The 19914-nt window shown below is 47.9% G+C and overlaps 7 protein-coding genes across 7 annotated transcripts; 3 read left to right on the forward strand and 4 right to left on the reverse strand.

Moving 5' to 3' along the window:
* Nucleotides 1-261: 261 nt before the first annotated feature.
* On the reverse strand, nucleotides 262-2076 carry N7483_003824 (PEX28-32 family peroxisomal membrane protein; the record flags this gene model as incomplete). The annotated part of the gene is made up of 2 exons (XM_057087261.1): nucleotides 262-849; nucleotides 901-2076. 2 exons carry the CDS (start codon nucleotides 2074-2076, stop codon nucleotides 262-264), a joined length of 1764 nt encoding a protein of 587 aa, XP_056947090.1.
* Nucleotides 2077-2612: 536 nt separating this feature from the next.
* Nucleotides 2613-3094, forward strand: N7483_003825 (import motor complex subunit PAM16; the record flags this gene model as incomplete). The annotated part of the gene is made up of 2 exons (XM_057087262.1): nucleotides 2613-2615; nucleotides 2693-3094. 2 exons carry the CDS (start codon nucleotides 2613-2615, stop codon nucleotides 3092-3094), a joined length of 405 nt encoding a protein of 134 aa, XP_056947091.1.
* Nucleotides 3095-3978: 884 nt separating this feature from the next.
* On the forward strand, nucleotides 3979-5394 carry N7483_003826 (D-arabinose 1-dehydrogenase (NAD(P)(+)) ARA2; the record flags this gene model as incomplete). The annotated part of the gene is made up of 1 exon (XM_057087263.1): nucleotides 3979-5394. The coding sequence occupies one exon, from the start codon at nucleotides 3979-3981 to the stop codon at nucleotides 5392-5394; it is 1416 nt and encodes a 471-aa protein (XP_056947092.1).
* A 1128-nt stretch (nucleotides 5395-6522) lies between these two features.
* Nucleotides 6523-8521, reverse strand: N7483_003827 (putative topoisomerase family protein TRF4; the record flags this gene model as incomplete). Its single annotated transcript, XM_057087264.1, has 3 exons — nucleotides 6523-6861; nucleotides 6927-7614; nucleotides 7668-8521. The coding sequence occupies 3 exons, from the start codon at nucleotides 8519-8521 to the stop codon at nucleotides 6523-6525; spliced, it is 1881 nt and encodes a 626-aa protein (XP_056947093.1).
* A 6020-nt stretch (nucleotides 8522-14541) lies between these two features.
* N7483_003828 (uncharacterized protein) lies at nucleotides 14542-16427 on the reverse strand (the record flags this gene model as incomplete). The annotated part of the gene is made up of 3 exons (XM_057087265.1): nucleotides 14542-15185; nucleotides 15269-16195; nucleotides 16328-16427. The coding sequence occupies 3 exons, from the start codon at nucleotides 16425-16427 to the stop codon at nucleotides 14542-14544; spliced, it is 1671 nt and encodes a 556-aa protein (XP_056947094.1).
* Nucleotides 16428-16606: 179 nt separating this feature from the next.
* N7483_003829 (replication termination factor 2) lies at nucleotides 16607-17713 on the forward strand (the record flags this gene model as incomplete). The annotated part of the gene is made up of 3 exons (XM_057087266.1): nucleotides 16607-16626; nucleotides 16702-17191; nucleotides 17264-17713. 3 exons carry the CDS (start codon nucleotides 16607-16609, stop codon nucleotides 17711-17713), a joined length of 960 nt encoding a protein of 319 aa, XP_056947095.1.
* Nucleotides 17714-18067: 354 nt separating this feature from the next.
* Nucleotides 18068-19335, reverse strand: N7483_003830 (mitochondrial 54S ribosomal mL50 protein; the record flags this gene model as incomplete). Its single annotated transcript, XM_057087267.1, is given in 4 exon segments — nucleotides 18068-18227; nucleotides 18238-18380; nucleotides 18440-18791; nucleotides 18902-19335. 4 exon segments carry the CDS (start codon nucleotides 19333-19335, stop codon nucleotides 18068-18070), a joined length of 1089 nt encoding a protein of 362 aa, XP_056947096.1.
* Nucleotides 19336-19914: the final 579 nt, after the last annotated feature.

Genomic DNA, 19914 nt, shown 5'->3' on the forward strand with positions numbered 1-19914 from the left:
CCTTCACAATTTTGTACAAATCTTAGAGTTTTAATATTTGAGCGCGGTTTTATATTGTATATAGAGAGACCTTGATGTACCGATGTACCGACTTGAATTCAATTAGGGGTATTTGAAATATCAAGGCAACCCTTCGCAGCAAAACACTAGCCCTAGAGTAGCAATAGGCAACCGCTTCCAAAGGGAAGCAAGAGAAAGCAAGAAAATAAAATTCGTTTCTAGAACCAAGACTGACACTCACTCAAAAAGCGAGAGAGATAGTCAACTCAGACCCATGTTCACATCATCGCTTAATCCAAATTCACGTTCTACCCTCTCTGTTCCATCCGCCGCTCGAGTGGACCATCGATCATGATGATCCCGTGAGTTAGCTAATTCTTTCTCGCGCATACTGGAGCTTTCACTTTTCGCCAAGCTTCCTTCTCGGATATTGTACTGTGATGACCGGCGAGAATCTTTGATACTGAGGGGTCGTGAAGACGAACTCCGTATACTCCCGGCACCATCAACATTTGCTCCAGTAGAGCGACCAGTGTCAGCATCAACAGAAGGCGATCCCTCACTGCTAGCACTTTTCGTCTTGTCTTTACTGCTGAACCAGCGTCGACGTCGGTTTTTCAGTGGGGTTGTAGGGGAGAGATTGAGCTCATCTACTTCGGTATCTTTCTCCTCATGCCCTGTCTCCTTGTTCTGCTTTTCTTTTTCAAGTGCTTGGGTGAGTGTGGAGACGGTTTCTTGGGAGGCGTTGGATCCATCAGGCTCGATATCAACTAGTTCCGCATCGCGGTACCATTTCCGTCGACGTGTGTATCTATCCCAGCCGTCTTGCCCGCGGCGTCCGTCGTTCCACTAAAGGTTTTGTTAATTATGATGAATTCTCGGAGGAGACGGAATGCATACCTTATTATCATAGTAAATCCATCCCTCGCCAGTCCCGTTGGATGCTTTTGAATCCAACTTGCTATTCGGATCTGCACCCTCAACGCGCCATTCACTTCCTTCTACCCATCGCCATTTGGCATCTCCAGTCCGCACGTCAGGGAGCTCGAATGTGTCCTTGGCTGGAACGGTGTTCAAGTGCTCATCTGTCCAGGCAGCCCGCTCCGCTGGGAATAGAGAGTATGTCCATCCGATTCCGAGCCAACGCCGTTGATTTTCGTATACAACAAATGTGAAGCGAACACCGCCCGAGCCTCGACGTCGTTTCGTGGAGATATTCAATCCCGTGCCCTGACTTTGCATTTTGGTAGTATTATTTGGACCATCAGCGACAGATAGTCCAGTGATTATACCACAGAGTCGGCGCACTAGACGAGACCTCCACAAAATAACACGTGAGACTCGCGCAGATCGTGAGTGGTAGGTGAGAATGACCGTGCCGACAATTATAACCACACGACGCGTGGTAATCAGGTAGAATGGTGGTAGTGTCAAGGCAACCCAAATTGGAGTTACCAAGAGAATGCGAAGGAACAACGCTGTTAGTGCCGGTCTGGTAGTGGCTGACGTTGCCGTTCGCTGTGTTGATAGAAAATCGGTCAGGTCAAGCAGAGGTTCTAGAAGAATATTACACCGGGTTGTGAAGGTTCGTAGCGTCTCAAGAATATCATCCAGGCTCTTTTGATGGCGGGTAGTGGTATCCGCTGAGGGTTTACGTTCGTGTTTCTCGCCCGTTGAGCTCGTAGATGATAAAGGTGAGTATCGCCGGCCATACATACCCAGGATCAGCCCAACCACAACAAGTATGGGGCCAGCCCAGAGAATGATGGCCTCACTGTACAACACCACCGCCCAGAAGGTGGCTACCAGCAGGAAGCTCTGCCATGGGTCTCCAGTGGTCCATGTTACTAAGCCCACAAATTTGTTGAGAGGTAGGAGGAAAGGATGTGAGTAGGCTAGAGCCCGGGTGATGGAAGGTGGCGTAGCCACCAACAAAGGTGACTTGCGATGCACGATGACGCTGGAGCGGTGTCGTGAGGTTAAAGCTGAGCCGGCGATGGTGGAGGGAGCGAAAGCAGCGACGGTAGGTGGTTGAGAGTCAGGATGGCCATGGTCCTGGGGAGTAGAGGGGGCCATGGAATCTATCCACGGGAGATCTTCTGTCGCATGAGCATGAGCACACAAAAACAGAGGGTATATAGCTTGGGAAGATTCATGATTCAGGCAACCAGAATAGTCAACATACCGAGAGCTGCCATCCAATTATGAAGGCTTCATAAAGAAGGTGCACATGCCGCCGATCAGGCAGGCATCCATCGTTCTTATAGCTTTGAGTGAGGTTCGTTTCGGATCAACTTGGATCTGCGGGGGGGAGTTCGGGGACATGTGACTGTCATTAAGTTAGACATAACAAGCGTGTACAATTATGCATAGAGGGAAGTTCCAAAGGTATTAAAATATATATGAACCTAGAATCTAAATTCATATCAACTGATTTTAGGAGAATCTGAGTCTGAATAATAAAATATTCTTTATTTATATTACCTATACTATGGTCTTCAAGCATAGATCCATCCCGGGCCGACGCTAAAACACGCGCCGCCGAAATTTTCCCTTCTTCTTTCTCCGTCACCTCCTTGTGATCTACGCATTTGGTCCCCTAAGTCTTCGACATGGTAATTATTTACCCTTGATTCCTCTTACAAATGAGATAAATATTTGAATCCAAAATTTTCTAATTACTTCCCTCTAGGCTCACCGCATTGTTACTCAAGTCGTCGTCACCGGAGCCCGGGTCTTCGGCCGTGCCTTCGCCGAGGCCTACAAGCAAGCCCAAGCATCCGGCAAACACGCTGGCGCTAAGAAGGCCGCCGGTGGTTTCGCTGGCTCCAGCATCAACATCGACGAGGCCTGCAAGATCCTCAACGTCAAGCCCCCCGCCGCCGGCGAAACCAGTGTCGAACATGTTATGGAACGATTCAAGAAGCTCTTCGACCTGAACGACCCTCAGAAGGGTGGTAGCTTCTACCTGCAGAGCAAAATTCTGCGCGCACGCGAACGGATAGAGATGGAGTTGCGGGAGGTTGAACGCAAGGCAGCCAGTGAGAAGGAATTGCAGGACGGTTGGAAGCCTAAGGTCTACAAGGATCGGTGAAGTGAACGCGCTGGAGGACACAATCCTGGCTCCTGCCATCCTCGGTCTTAAGACACCTATACGACATTCTACCTGGCGGTAGTGTCGACTTCCCGAGTATCTTTCTTCTCCATCTTCATCTTCATCGAGGAGAATTTCGGAGTCCGCTCGACTTTCTTGATTTGGCATAGCATGGCGTTTGGGTTTTCTGGGAGAGACACTTGTTCTCTCCCTAATTAGACTGGGGGATTCGATCCTGTTCTGGGTGTTCTTGTCCCTTGTGTAGGGATCAATCTTCTCCTAACACTTTGGAGTGATACACCCGATCTCTCCCTTTGGCCTCCGGGTCTTCTGTGTATACCACCCTATCCCCTTTCTCCACTCTGATTCGAAAGCATCATGTACTATAACTGTATACTTGCACATTTCCAAAAACATCACTTGTTTCAATTATCATTTTATATCACTTATAAGACTAAACTGTAATGTTGATCTTGTTGAATGAGGATTTTGCCACCGCCGACTGAGCACCAAACCTATAATTTACCAGGAACATACAAGAAACCCAAATGGACTTCCTGCGCAACCAAGTTACACTAGCGCATCTCGATCAACCACCCTGGCACGTTGGATTACCATAGGCTCCTCTCAAATATAATGGAGCCAATGTATACCCACCATGGCGCCATCCCGATTCGGCGGAGCCGGGGGAATTTCTCACGGATAAGGGAAAAAGAGTCCCACTCTGCGCTGCGTACGCCAGGTGAAGCCCTCTAAATCATCTTTTTGAGGGACTCTTCTCTTATACCCAACCTCAGCCTTCTATCTCAATTAACGAGATATAAACACGGTCAACCATATTCCAACTTCTTCTATATATACCAAATCCAAAAGACGTTATAGCAATGCGACCCTCCACCCCGCTGTCGGCAGCCCTTCCCCCGCTGGTAATGGGCACAGCAACCTTCAACTCGCAGTATAATGCAGACCCATATGCCCTCCCAACCACCGAACTAGTCCAGCGCGCACTATCTAGCGGTATCCGCGCCTTCGATACATCCCCTTACTACGGCCCTGCCGAAGAACTACTTGGTCGCGCCCTAGCCACAGATTATGTGCAATCCCACTTCCCACGAAACACCTACCACCTCCTCACAAAAGTCGGTCGCATCGCCTCTTCCTCATTTGATTACTCTCCAGCATGGATAAGACATAGTGTTCGTCGCAGTCTGAACCGTCTACATACATCGTACCTAGATGTAGTTTACTGCCACGATGTGGAATTCGTCTCCCCGTCCGAGGTCCTCACTGCTGTTCGTGAACTCCGTCGCCTTCGCGATGAGGAGGGAATTCTTCACTATGTTGGTATCTCAGGTTACCCCGTTGATGTTTTAAGTGATCTTTCTGAAATGATCCTTGGTGAAACGGGTGAACCACTTGATATCGTTATGTCCTATGCGAACTTCACGCTGCAGAATACACGGCTTCGCTCGCTTGCCTTGCCGCGTTTACTCGCTGCCGGTGTGGATGTTGTCCCGAATGCCTCGCCACTGGGTATGGGATTACTTCGTCGTGATGGTGTGCCGATTGGTTCGATGGGCGATTTTCATCCTGCGCCGGATGCGTTACGTCGTGCTATTCAGGAGGCGGCGGACTGTGCCACGAAGTATGGGGAGAAATTGGAGGTTGTGGCGATTCGATTTGCCTTGGAAACATGGTTAAGGGCTGGTGCGAAGGCTGGCGGTTTGGGTGCGCCGTTAGCTAGGACAGCGGATGCGGATCCGGGCTTCTTATCTGTTGCTAATATTGGGACTGGGAAGAAGCTGGGTGTCAGTGTGATGGGCGTGAGTAACTTTGCAGAGCTGGATGAGACACTACGCGTTTGGCAGAGTATTTTGGATGGTCTGGAGAACTGGAATGAGGAGGATGAGGATGAGGATCTTGAGGCTAGGATTCAATCTGCTGGTCCTTGTACGCCTGTGGATGCGGATACTGGTGCTGTTTCTTCTGTGGCTAATCTGCCTACTCCCTCTGAGGGTCTTGTCACGGATCGCGCATGGTCTCAGGAGCGCCAGGCTAGTATCCTGCAGTTGGCCAAGGAGATCAGAGATATTCTGGGCCCTGAATGGGTGGATTACGTATGGGCTAGTCCTGGGGCAGACTTTCAAAATTGTCTGTCTGAGGAACACCTTGCTACTTTGCAGAGGATTTCTGCGGAAGAGGCCCAAGGGAAAACAAATCTTCCAGTTGTTGAGTCAAGGAGCATTGAAGGAGATGCCTTGCTTACGCCCCCGCTGGATGCAGAGAACCAAATTGCCTAAAGGGCCTTATATATCTGATGACATTTTGATTCATGAATATACGAAAGTTGAAGATTTCAATTCATTTGTTCAGTTTTTGCTCGTAATGGGATATGTATACATTTCATGGTTCGACCAACTTGACCGACTTCTTGCAGTTCAGGATCTCAAGACTTTTCACAGCACCAATTCGAAACTTGAAATTTCAAAGCAATTAGCGAGCCTTGGGGGCTTGGAGCCTGAGTACATGATCACCTCGCACGCAATGCCGAACAATGGTCCAAAGAGAAGCATTCTAAATCATGCAAATAGTCATAAGCTTGGGATTGTCTGATACTCAGTTAGCACATCGCATCACAAATTTCAGCAAACGGTATGAACTTTAAGGGAATTCTCCACAAGACTTGGGACGATACCTTTGGCCAGATCTTCTCCAGCTCTAATCCTCTCCAAGAACACACGTATAGCGATTTCTTGATGAGAAAGGAGGCATGGGAAAGGTTGGCCATTGTCCGAGATCATAAAACACAATACCGGGTTATGCACCAGATGTACAATCACGCAGGTTGTGAGTGGTTTCATTGAATCGCTAACATAGAGAAATACCTTGTACAGAATGATAGTGGTCCTATCACGGTCGATCAGGTCAGTCGGGGCCGGGTTATACCTCGGTGCGTGGTCCGTAGTGCATAGGAAGTGGATCGAGAAGAGAAACGAGGCACCAAACGAGGCACCGAGATAACCGAATCGAAACCGCGAAAAGAACGATCACCTAGAGTGAAAATGCCACTTCATAGCGCTGTTAGTTAAGTTTCAAGCTTGTCACAATTGTCAGTGGCAGCCCTGGAGAGAGAACATGAGGAAAGACTAGGTGTCTGGATTGAAAAGAAAAATAAATAACTAAAAGCAGCCATCACCCACATAACGCCCTGCTCCCATCTCCATCTCCGTGCAGAACGAAAAGGGGTATCTCAAACGAATCAAAAGGAAGGACTGAGGAGTAAAGATTCGTTTTAATCATGTGGGATACGAGAAGATCCAGATGTGTCTTTCTTCATTTCCTCTTTTTTGGGAGTTTTTTTTTCTTTTTTCATCTTTTTTGCGATTTATGTGACCTGGTCACATGATCATATTAGACCTATTGAAGATCTAGTAGGCTCCAGGAGGCGGTGGTGGAATACTTGGTGGAGCTTCAGTCGGGGGAGGCGGTGGAGCAAGGCGGTATTTATCAAACTGAGTTGCGTTTTGAAACACTTCAAACAGCTGGAATCGTTGCTCATCATACTCGTCAAAGTTGGCTGCGATGATTTTCTCCAAGATGCTGGTGCCAGGTGGCAGAGTGTGGTACCGGAGCATGATGTCCCTCAAAGCACGGTGGGCTTGTTTGAAGGTGTGGAAAATAAGTGGAATCTCCTTTGTCCCACCCGAGATGTCATTGTCAGGGTTGTTAGGATCTTCAATCATGAGACGATCTCTGCTTTCAAACGTCTGCGATTACATTTTATGAGCCCCAAATTCATGGTCCGATGTATAGCCGGGGATTGATAACTCACCTTATTCACGAAGCCAGCTGGATTCAACCGGATACCAGTTCTTCGGTAATCGAAGACGTTGCCATAAAAGTCGAAGAAATGAAGCAAAACATGACCCACGTTCTGCTGAAATGTGTCCGGAAGGTGTTGAAGAACACTCACCACAAGGCAAGTGATAGAAAATCCACCCAGACCTCCTGTAGCCACCTCGTTCAGTCCACGGATGAGTAAAAACTGCTTGATGACAGAAACAACGACTGGCATCACTGGAAACTGGCTCTTCCAAACATTGAAGGTCTCATTGGCAAGAATACCACTGTCATTGTCGAAAGACAGATCCACCCGGAGGCCCGTCAACTTGTCAATAAACTTCAAAATAGGCACTCTGGCATGAGCAATAGTCTCAATGGATCCAGGAACAGCAATTTGCATGTCTCGTAAGTGAGCAGAAAATGCATAGATTTGACCCTTTCTCACACCATAAAACTTGCGGCCTGTCTGTCGGAATTGGGGGGAGAGGAGCACCAAATCGATATCTGCCACTGGAAGGTAAAGGCCCGATGCGAAGGAGCCAAATGGACGCAGCTGCACCTTACCATAACGTCTTTCAAAGCCAGCCGCCAAACGGTTGATTAAATCGGCTCGTACGAGATCTTCAAACATCTCTGGTCTAACCCATTTGTAATAAGCGATACATTCATTGTGAAACCTGAGACAACCATTAGTATATATTGCCGAGAGGGGATAAGAGAATAGACAAACCACACGCTCGGGCCTGAGGCCCGTGTAACCGACTCTAACCAAGGAGTGCAGTTTTGACCAGGTCTTGGGCGCCACTCCTGATGAATAGAACCATCCCGATTGAACTTGATTTTGGGCTTTCCTTGTCTCGGCGAAATGCCCTTTGGCTCATCATCACGCGTACGTTTTGTCGCCGTTCCCCGAACTTCCAGACCCATGGGACCGTTTGGCACATATGGAGGAGCTCTCGAGTCAGCCCCTGGTGGCAGACCCCGGGGGCCTCTTGGTGCATCCGCGGGAGCTTTCTGCTGCTGCTGCTGCTGCCTGTCATCATTTTTGTTCTCCGTGGACATCCCAAGTGAGATAAAATCCTCGTTGGCAACAACAGCCTTGCTCTGTGTCTTGTTGGTAACGTTGGCAAGTCTAGCTTTGCGAATAAGCTGGATGACGTCTACCCTCTTGTGACTTTCGTCGGGCGGTGGTAGTGCGGTGTACGGATCTGGGTTGGACCACTTGGGTTTGGGAGGTTCAGCTGTTGGAACTGCAAGGACCAGGCCATCAGGTCCAAGACCAGACCCGATGTTACGCTTCTTGCGGGGACGTGCATCTTCATCTGAATCATCAGAGAACTCCATTTCAGCTTCTTCACTGTCACTCAGAGCGTCAAGAGAGGCAAACTTCAGAGCAGGCTTCTCTCCATTCTCTGCCTGCAACTGCTCAGGGGTTGTCTCTCGCTTAGACACTAAGAGTGGACGTTCGGAAAGCAAGCGAGGAGCGCGAAAAGTAAACTTATGTTGCTCTCTAGGCGGCCGTCTACCTCGATCTCCAGACCGGTTGGGTCCTCCATTCCCTCGGAATTGGAAAGGAGGAGCCATGGTTCAGGGAAAAATCGGTCTTCAATTTGACACTGCGGGGTATGGAGGGTGGCCTAGGCGATGGAATTTGGCAGTGATGGATCGGGGAGGATATTCGTCAGTCGGGTTCCCGGGAAGATTATCGAATGCGACAGAGGTACCGAATACTTGGGAATATCGCGAGCGAAATGCAGAAAACACGAGAAAGCAAGAACACTTTGGATATTCTGGGCCAATTACTAAAGGAAAGACGCCAGAAAACACGTTGTGAAGTTGAAGGAAATTGTGATGATGAAGGAAAGAGTGAGGGTGGGAAAAAAAGATCATATTATTCAGGCGCGCACATCATTTCGCGAAATATCATATATGGTAGGCGGTGTATACAGAAGGCGGTGTGGGATGTTAGATTCATGGCAAGTGCCTAAACATCACAACGCGCACTCTGATATAATCCTTGTTCTAGAAGATGCACCAGATCCCTTTGTATTGCCATTTCTGAGAAGCTTACTCTCCCTGTGGCCCATTCAAACCAGTCTTGTGCCAGTGCGTTGTTCCCCCGAAGCAATCCTACGCTCACATCGATCAACGCTGGCCGCTCATCATTGTGCCAGAAAGCTGTTGCCCCGCATCGCCCGCAGAATTCCCGATATACCCCTGGAGAGCTGGGATATTGCCTCATTGTTCCTTCGCTGAATCTCAATTGCAAGCCATCAGATTGCAATATGTTTGACTTGGGTACGAAGGCCCATGTCTGAATTGGAAAGCCGCTGGCCAGTCGGCAAGAAGGACAGGCACAAGTTCCAGCTAGATATTTGGTGTTGTCGCTGGTGTTGTCGCCTTGCAGCCACCATTTGATATTGCCTGGATTCTCTGCAGAGTCGGAATGGTACGGAACTAACAAATCAGGCCACGGGGACGATGCTCTGAAAGATGATGCGTTGGGACGAGTCAGGTGGAATTTAATCCCACCACAGTGGCATTGAGCATCCAGTCCATACTGAGATGGTTGTATCGATTTGGCTGGTATGTCGATAACATTCTTGCTTCCTGGTTCACCGAGGGCATTTAGTCGGCAGCCGATATTTATGGTCTCTCCAGGGAGAAATTCGCTCACCTCCATCCGCATCCACCTTCCAATGCTGGATCGATTTCACAGGAGGAACATCCTCAGCTGCTAATAGTCCAGATGCAACGAAGAAGTTATCTCCTGCCTTGAAAAAAGCATGGACACCGCATGTTCTACAAAAGAAGCGGCTGACATGAGGGGACTCTTGATATTCTTGGAGGTGACCCACAGGAGTGGGTTCATGTTGCATGAGGTAATAGGATGTGCAAAGAAGTCCAGTCACCGAGCGACAGCTGTTACAATGACAAAGCTGGAGTTGGGCATGATCGGTGAAGGAATCCAGATGGACTGATAGTGCCACACCTCTACACAGACAAGAAACTGATTTAGCCATGCAGCCTTGCAAATATTGGTTTTCTCTTTTAGTAGTGCTCAAGAGATACCCAATTATCATAAATGGGAAACCCGTGTCTTAAAGAGTTTTAACTTTCAAGTCTCCATAGAAACAGATACTAGATTCTCAGACCAGCAAATCCATGTTTTTACTTTACTCCAATCCTACATGGATGCTCTGCTCAGCTATTATCTTTTTTGTACAATATCCTTCAGATTAGGATAGAACTGTGATCTTAGTGATGGCGATACACGCATACGGGTTTACAAATAGCCTCCAGGCCAGAAGCACTCGAGGTACTAGTATTTATTGAACGAGTCTCTCAAATTCAAGTAAAAATCAATCCAATTTACCAACACTGTAAATGATTACTTTCAACTTGAACTGTGTAGTATAGCGCCCTTTGGTCAAATCTATCAGATCAACCCGTGGACCCCTCCTAGTTTCACAAACAGCAAGCTGCGTCAGATATGTGCTCAGGCGGGGTACAGACTGCAGAAATGTGCTCGTACAAGGAAAATGTCTCCCCAACCAAATGTGTTCAAGTTATGATGAGTGAGAATTCAGAAATCATAGAGTCGTAGTCCGGGAAGTCACGGGGACCCCTCATTATAAAAGGCTCGGCTTCATCTCTTTTCTTTACCACCATCACCAACCACCTCGAGTTACTATCTACCACTGAACTAACGTTCTCATTTCCAAATAACAACCAAATTCATTCAAAATGGGTAAGTTACTCTTATCTCCAACTTGATTCGTGGCCCGAGGGAACTAGAAGTGTAATGTCACTAATCTGGAGCGGGGTTATGGCGGGGTTAACCAACTGCCACCTTCGTATTCCATCAATATTTCGCTACTTTATTATTGTGATACTGACTGCTGATACAGGTCCCGACCACACCTGCAGCTGCGGTAGTTCTTGTGCTTGCCCCGCCGGTGGCTGCCAGTGCCCTGTATGTGGTGAAATAAATACCTTTGATCATTGCAGTACCTATGCTAATCCCTCTGCTTACAGAAGTAAACAAATTATTATGCTCTGGTGCAAGTGAGAGGAGGAGCCCAGCCTTACAGTGACGACCCTTTTAATTTGATTACTTGCGGCCTCAGTTTCGAATACAACTGAAGTGGACTTGGAGAGATGATGTTTTTGCCCAAGTTGGGGATGGTTATACAAACTTGAAGGGATTTGATATGCGGGGGCTGTGTTCATTGCACCGAAAATTCTTAGTTGATTTCTAGTCAATTATTGAAATTGAGCGCTGGCTCAAGCACTTTTATTCTTTTTCACCAAGTACCTTGTGGGCATCGCACCCAATTGTTGGGTCATTTAAGCTTAGTGGATGTGATGAGCTTATCTACAGTGCATCAAAAGATCTGTATAATGACCAGTATCGCCACTTTCAAAGCTCTCCCACGGTTTTATCCTGTCCATAGTATTCTGGCAGTCTGAAGTGACTCCTGACGTAGACCCCCTCGGAACTCAGCTGCCTTGTTGGGGAACTGGATGAGCCAGTGAACAGCAGACACATTCCTACACCGAGCAAAGGCCCCAGCTCTAGTACCCACAGACACCTCAAACCGCTTCCTAACCTTGTCTCTTGCATCCCTGCCACTTTAAATGCTCCACCCTTTACAACCGGATTTCTTTCGGCTTGCGCGGCTGGAGCTTACCGAGCTCATTCCGGCACAGCCATCCATCGTCGCTATGTGTTTACGAGGCAAGCCAGGAAGATCCCATCGACTTCGACAACACTGAGAATGGGGCCATCGGCTAGTTTCTGGGCAATTTTGGTCTCCAAGATCATCTTGCGGCCAATTATAATCCTACATGATGCATGTCGGAAGGGTCCGTGACACTAAACAGGGTATGATATGGTCCGTTGGAGCTTCAAGTTTCATGCAGGATAAGACAGTCCACTTTCTGACTTTTCTCGGCCTTTGAATTTTCCTTGGTACCATCACTTGAAGGTATTTACCGGCCTGCTGTGGGCCGGGAACAGCCTGTCGGTTACAGTCTTGCATCCGTGCGAAGATGAAGCTCCAAATACGACGAACCCAATACAGACAGCGTATTGGTATGATGTTAGCAAACCTGAAGCATTTTCCTTGCTACTACGTGTCGATCTCCAATAGTCGTCCCGCTGATCCGAAAATCTGCCTCTGGGCCTTCTCGTCAAAGATTTTCGTCTTGATACTCAACGTCTATATGAGCTTTTTGCTATACTCTCTCACTCGCACCTGGAGAGTCAACATGCTCCCTAGGAATGTCAAATAGAGATCAAACAAAGAGCCTTTGGCTCCACTTCAGTGTATCTTGGAATACGCAACTCACAATATCAGCCCAACCTCTACCAATGAGGCCTAATCACGCCCCTCCCATGTCCCCCAAGGTCCCCAAGTTGCCCCAAGATCAGCCTCCTTATAGGCTGCCTCGCCAGGAATTCGGTCCTGTACCGCTTATAGCGCCAGAAAATTCGTTTTGTCGTAAAACAAAACCCACTGGGTGTAATATGACTTGCAGGCATATGAGGTAATGCCCGCATAGAGATCCTCCCCGAGAACCACGATGACGGTTTAGGGAAATTACGCAAAATCCTTGGAAGTAATTAGTTGAGCTATTTTCAGGGCCTGAAACATTTTCATCATGATCCAAGTCATGGTATGATTAAGGAATTGAGTCTCGGGTATAAGCAAATAGCTGCAGAATCGTATTATCCGCCCTAGTCGACAAGAAACTACCGTCTATGTCTAGCTTCGCAACTTGGAATAATGCCAAGTACATAATTTCGGACTTGGAGCTCCACAGTCATAATACTACTTTTGAAAATCATGATTTTACTAGTTCCAGCATAAAAAACAATTCTCCAATGCTACAGGGAAAACAGAGAACTAGTCCGAGTCTCCTTGCTCAATATCAAGTCATCATATAGATTGACCATGTAACTATGAACTCAGTGGACAGTGCGCACAAGAACCTTGAGCAAGCTCTCCCCACGTATGAAGAAAAAGTAATTCAAGTGACCAAATGTCAGTGCCTCTTCTATCCAATGGTATTCCATCTCAACCCCCATAAGCTAACAGAATTAATGGGATAGGTGAGGGGAATACGAGTAAATACAGTAAAGAAAAGCAACCATCCACGATCGTCAGATGGTAGAGGCAACAACATGCAAGACCCCACAAGAAGAAAACAGATCGGAGCACAGCATCTCCACCTCCGAAATGACAGCCGTCATTATTGGTGGGACTTGCTAGACAAGAATCTGGTCATTGGATGAAGCGTTAGAGTTGCCCTGCTGGCAATGAGCGGAAAGCGCGTGAGTACTAACTAGGATAGGACTCGGAGATGGAAGTGATGGAAGTGGAGTTGATGAGGGGGGGGAGACACTACGTTGTCTACGCATTGCCCTCCAGGGCTCCAATATTGCATACTGGGTCCATTTGACTCGACCACGCGATGGGATTTGCCTCCTGCACATGAACGTGGATGCTCCGATAGGGCTATTTGATGGTATTGGGTTTGAAGATCGAAAGATCAATTCCCTAAGGAATTCTTGACAAATGAGATTTAGTTGACTTACCCGGAATACGGAGGAGCTTCCTTTGAACGGAATCAGATGAGAAAAATCTCAAGTATAAAGCCAGCCTCATATCCCATCCCTCTCTTCCTTTTTTGATTCATTCACAAGCTCTTCAAAGTCAAGCCAAATACACTTCACATTCTCTCTATAACAACTTTGTGTGGTTTATCCATCAATACATCTATCAACATGTCTCCCTGCTCCTGCAACTGCTGCTCCGGTGACTGCAAGTCTTGCTCTTGCGGAAGCTGCAAGGTAAGTCCACCGTTTCATAATGATGCTTTCTATGTTGCGAAGTAGTTGGAGTTCTGATCATCCGACCAGCACTAAGCCATTAAACGCGCCCTCTCCACCGCTGTCCTCCTCCAACACCTCGACAACGCATACCAGGCCCGGACTTCCGCTGCTCTCGAACTAGAGCTGTAGTCTGGTGACCCTCCACAGAGGTGTCGGTGATGTGTTACGTTATCATGGTCGAGATGCTTTCAGCTTTCTATCGATGTCTGTTTTAGGACATGGAGTCTTTTGGATGGGGATGAGTTCAAGTTTAATAGGTCTAGATGTCTTCTGACCTCGTGTATTTCAAGTTCTGTCTACAGTGGGCCTTTGCCGTACATTCATATATGAATCAAAGAGACTTGCCTCACCAAGAATCTTCTTGTAGAAATGTAGAATAGCGGTAGGATAATAAGAAGCCCACGTCAAGTTATCATTCCGATGGGAGAACCTGATGCAGATCATTAGTCACATGTACAAATGTTTCCTGCCAGTGGTGGGTTGATAACGGGCTGCCAGAGTACAGATGTTTACATTTAATTGAAACAAAGCCGTCGAAAAGTTATACACGGGGACATAACAGCTCACTAGAACTTACTTGGACAATAACCTCTAATAAATGTAGGTTGGAGCTCAAAAGCCCCATGTTGGAGAAGAGACGAAACTTGAGATGGAAATAAATGATCAGATGTATGTGATGACAGATGAAATCTTACAGCCAGCTTTATAGCTCATCCTTGGAGCTAGATGCGCCCTGTTGTCCTCCAGAACAGACAGCTGGGGTGGTGACATGCATCGAGTATACGCATTTTTCGTCCTCGGCGACCTTCAGAATTTCATTTTGCTCACCACATTGTAGGATAACCTTAGTGGACCGGCTGGGTCCATTCCAGCAGGACTGGCCACGCTCATACTCGAGAGCAACCTTTTCGATAGTGATGATCTCTCCAGTCTCACTGAGCTCTTCGACCCTGGTAGTCGTAATCTGCGTGAACTTGCCCATAGACGTAACTGATCCACCCTTCTTTTGGATCTGCTTGGTAGAGTCCAAGAAGCAGTGCTCATACTTGTACTCTCCAGCGTCTTTATCAATGCATTGACCTCTTAGTGCACGGAAGATTCCAGCAGTGCCATAATCCTTCTCAAGATCGGACTGCTGGTCATTGAGCTTGTTGTTCAAGTTTTTGAGGGAATCCTGAGCGGACTTGAGCGCGTCTCGTGCATCAGTCACAGCCCTAGATTCTGAGACCGAATCACCGCTAGACTTGGCCAAGAATCCGTTATCTTCCAAGTAGGAGCGAACAGAAAGAACCTGTTCCTCAAGAAACGCGACAAGGGATGGTGGGAGATAAGCCGCTATTTTGTAGACTGCGGACAAATTTGTTAGCTCACAATGCCCAGGCTTTGAGCCAGATTCAAAAAGAATTCATACCTGAGATCAGAGTCGGCACAGCCGTCCTCTTCATTCTCCCAGTGCTCCCAGTCAACACCAGAGTCTTTACCATCAACCTTGACAATCTCATCCAAGTCACGCTCCTTGGCATCATTGATAACATCACCGAGTTCACGAGCAGCATAGTCTTCCCAGCTGCGCACGGCACGCTTGACACCCTCGTCGTTGAAGTTAGGGTTGTATTCGACCTTGAAAGTAGACAAGATCTCCTCGAGCTCCTTCATGCGCTGACGAGTCTCGTCTCGCTGTTGACGAAGCTCTACGATGCTCTCACGCAATTCTTGCACACGACCCTTCGCAACTCCAGCAAGAGCATTCACCTTACCCTTGCCCTTGGTACGAACAACCTTACGCTCCTGCTCTTCAACAATCTTCAAAGCAGTCTCGAGACCCGCTACCTTGGCCTCTGCATCCTTGACTTCAACTGAAAATCGAGCAATGTTATTCTCAATGTCTTTCTGCTGCTTGCCGGCTTCAGCAACAAGCTCCTTCTTCTTCTTCAAAGCCGCAGTCATAGCCTTTTGGCGCTGCTCCTCCTCTTTGCGCCACTTCTTTCCAATCTCCTTGCATCGGTCCTCACACTTAGTACCGCCGGCATGGGCCCACTCGTCACTACCATCACAGCATAGCTCGTAATCACAGATACCATCATTGACACGTTGAAAGGGTACGAAAGATGGCCTGTGACCCTTGTTCTTACAGTAGAACCCCGGTAGCGAGAGCGTCAAGTCTATATCGCTGTGTCCGGGCCGATCAGCTACTGTGAGCGGGGAATTCTGTGAGAGATGCGAGCAGGCAGCCGTTCCGGGCTCGTCACTGCCATCGGGGCAATCGCAGAAGTCATCGTTAACCGCCGAGACTGGGATCTTTACAGCGGGATTGGAGATACAGGTGAAGGATTCGGTGTCTTGGTAGAATTTGGCAACTAAAATACACAGTAATCAGTATACATAACGTTGATTGACGTGGAGAAATCCATGTATAGCCCGCCATTGATGTCCACCGGGCTGTGTGGACACCTCGTCCGGGGGTGGGGATATGGGATGTAAACACTCACATTCTGGGGCGACACCTCGAGGACGAGCAACCTTGTCAATGCTCGCTCGCGCGGAGGTGCCAGCCACCGCCAACAGAATAAGCGACTGAGGAAGTCTCATGTTTAAGGCATTGAGCTAGAAACGATAAGTGTGGAGAGCTTCCGGCCAGCTGTTGATATCCCCGGCCAACCTTGGAATCTAATCGGCGCTGAGTCAGCACGCTATCTCTGAGCGAGTCTTTATCGCAGTGGCAATCACTTTAATCTGTACTTGCGCATCTTTCAACAGTTTCGTGCAACATGGGTAATGACGGTGGAAGGTGAGTTTTGATATTTATAATATGAATGGCCTTGCTATTTGGAGAAACTTTTGTACAAAAGCTGACTGTTCAAAGTATCCCAACCCGCCGTGAGCTCGTCAAAGAAGCCGCGCGCGCCCCGAGTACGGCGCAAGTAAAAGAAGTCCAGCGCGAACAGCAAGAACACGCCTGGACTACCTGCCTCCTCTCACACAAAGCGCTTGCCCGACCAATTGTCTCCGATTCTGTCGGCAATCTATACAACAAGGATGCTGTCATTCAGTTCCTGATTCCCGGCGACGACGGCGAGGGCATCAGCTCCAAGTCTGACTGCGAGGAGATCTTGTGCGGGCGTGTGAAGTCTCTTCGGGATGTGGTGGAGCTGCACTTTGAGATCGACACAGAGTTGACGGAGCACCCGTCTGATAAGATCAATGCGCATCGTCATGAGCGCCGCGAAGGCTGGATCTGTCCTATCACTGCGAAACCGCTCGGTCCCAGCGTGAAGTCTGTATATCTAGTGCCATGTGGTCATGTCTTTGCAGAGGAGGCTATTCGTCAACTGAAGGGCGATAAATGTTTACAGGTAAGTCTTTGGCATAGCTCAATTTCACCAAAAAAGTATTCTTGATACTAATCTTCTGGTTTCCTCATACAGTGTGATCAGCCCTACACTGAAGATAACATTATTTCCATATTACCGACCAAGGAAGCAGATAAGCAACGCCTTATTGCCCGAGGCCAGAAGCTTGCAGAGCAGAGTCTTACCCATTCCCTCAAGAAAGCTCCCGGATCTAAAAAGCGCAAGAAGCATGCTGCAACAGAAAATGCTGCGGTCAACGCCACTGCGGATGCAACCAAGTCTGCCTCCGGACCTATTAACCGGAGCAATACTTCGACACCTACGCCTGGAAGCAGTATCAAGAATGCTGCTGCGGCAAAGATCGCTGCGCGCGTTCGGGATGAACAGGATGAGAAAAACAAGCGACGGAAAGTAGCGGGCCTCAATGAGAATCTTGACAGTCTGTTCACGAAAAAGGAGGACGGGAAGAAGACTGGTGACTTTATGACAAGAGGGTTTACCATTCCGGCTTCTGCTCGGAGATGATTCTCTCCCTTTTGACCTGCATATGTCGTTTCTAGGAGTCTTTGGAGTTTGCGAGTCTTCCATTCCTGTTCCTTCAATACTAATGACGCATATGATGAGACTTGCTACATTCAATTGGTGTACATCTCGAACTACAAAATCCATATTTAACCAAAAATAAATCAAAATGCAATTGAACCAAAGAATTTATTCTAATATACACAAATATGTCCTGATATCACAAGGCCTAGTTCGCCCAGGGAAGCCATGATTTTCCCATCTCGCATACCCCAGATGCAAATAGTTTTACAACAGAGCGCAGGCTTAAACAACACAAATATCTTCCTGAGATGCTCTCTCGCGGAAAAGCATAAATCAGTGAAGACCAGAAGGCCTGTGCTCATCCTTCTCCAGAATCAGATTTCTGCGGTGGAGCTCAGCGATGATAGACTTCTTGCGACCAACATCCTCATCATGGTCGGCCTTGGTCAGGCGCTTGGAAGTGAACTTAAGGTTAGGGGGGCAGGTAGCCGGCCTTCTCAAACTTAGCCAGCTTCTTCACGACATTAATGGGCTTCTCCTTGAGCTTGGTGCTGAGACCAGCTACCAAGTCTGCAGAGGAATTGGCTGAGCTGATGACCTGGTCGGGGATCCGACGGCCCAGGAGTTGGGATAACCGCTTAGCAAACTAAAAACCAACAATTAGTACAAACTCAGTAGAATGCAGGGGGTATTAGGGACACGAACGGCAAACTTGACTGCAGGATCGGTCAGAGAGAGAGAATGGGAAGTTCCTTCCACTGATTTCTCGATAATGAGCTTCTCTGGTGACTCGACCTGAACTTCGGTCTTTCCTCCAATCTGGTTGAAAACGAAAACCAGCGCTTCCAGAGTCTTCTGTTTGGGGAAGCGCAAAGCAGTTCCAGACTCAGCATCCACAAATGTACAAGCATCGATCAACTGCTGAACAGTATGGTTGTGTGTTCCGACCTCGCAGATGCTATCCAAGGGCTTGCCGAGCAACTGCATGATGGCAATCTCGACAGCGGCCTGGTGAGAAGCGAAAGGCAATTTTCGAGGCTTGACATCGGCGTCATAACTACAAAACCCAAGCAATTGATTAGCAACCCCGTTTAATTTCTCTACCCTGGATGCGCAAACGCGGGACCCAGAGTAACTCGCAAAAAGTAGGGAGTAGCAAAAACATACCGAGTATACTTATCAGCCTCCGCGTCAGAGCCCTGCTCTAACCACTCATTCTCCTTGACGAATCCAATCACGTCCAGACCCTTCCAGGTATCGGCCTGTTCATAATTATCACCCACCGCCAGGTCGGCTCCTTCGCTGGATCCGGCCTGAAGGCCACCATCGTGTTCTTCGGCCGCACGGTTCATCTGTGAGGATCCGGAGTAAGGGTCCTCTGCACCGGGGGGGCTTCTCGCTCCAGAGTCGGCGACGAGTCCGGTCAAGGAAGCTCGAGGATTGCTCGGACGAGGCATAGCGGCGGAATTGGCGGGCAATCGGGGAGATTCGGGGAAGAGTCTCTTGTCTGCAGTTTGAGCAGACATAGAATGCCTCCCGGAGGGGAAGACGTACGGCTGGGCGCATGATTGTGGTGTAGATGTTCTTGATGTCTTCTCCATGCTGGGGAACTTTTGCGCGGCGAAACAAATCCTGAGTCACGTGTCAGTCTTGGCATTTTGTATAAGCAATCAACAATTCGAACTGACAATTTATCTTTTTATTTTTTGTCTGAATGATAGGAATTTGTCGATGAAAGATGTTAATTCTTTTCTTATGACTTTCGATTCTTATAACTCATTATTAGTTACAGCTTAGGTTTATACTGAATTACTCCAGAATACCCAGCCCTGGAGGTGATCCTTTCCGTCCCGTTTCGGTATGAACCATCGCCGCTTTTGTGTATACTAGTTGTTCTCTGGGAAGTCAAAGATAGTAGACATTTCCAAGGTTATTTGTATAATTCTTTTCGGGAACAGAGTGAAGCGTCCTTGGTCCCGAAATCATAAATCAACCCTCCAAGTTTTGACTAGTAAGTGTTGAGATGAAATGCTGATCTCAAACTTGAACTACCTAGTACTATATCGGCGGACTAGTTAGTTCGCTCTAACCTCAACTTTAAGTCCATCTGATTAACACATAATCAAAGTATTTGATAAATCCCGTAAGAATCTCCAAGTCCTTCATTAATGCCCTTGTTT

Source organism: Penicillium malachiteum (assembly GCF_028827825.1).
Source record: "Penicillium malachiteum strain IBT 17515 chromosome Unknown utg000002l:1.0-8849297.0:1.0-8852440.0, whole genome shotgun sequence".
In the NCBI taxonomy this organism is placed as follows: Eukaryota; Fungi; Ascomycota; class Eurotiomycetes; order Eurotiales; family Aspergillaceae; genus Penicillium; species Penicillium malachiteum.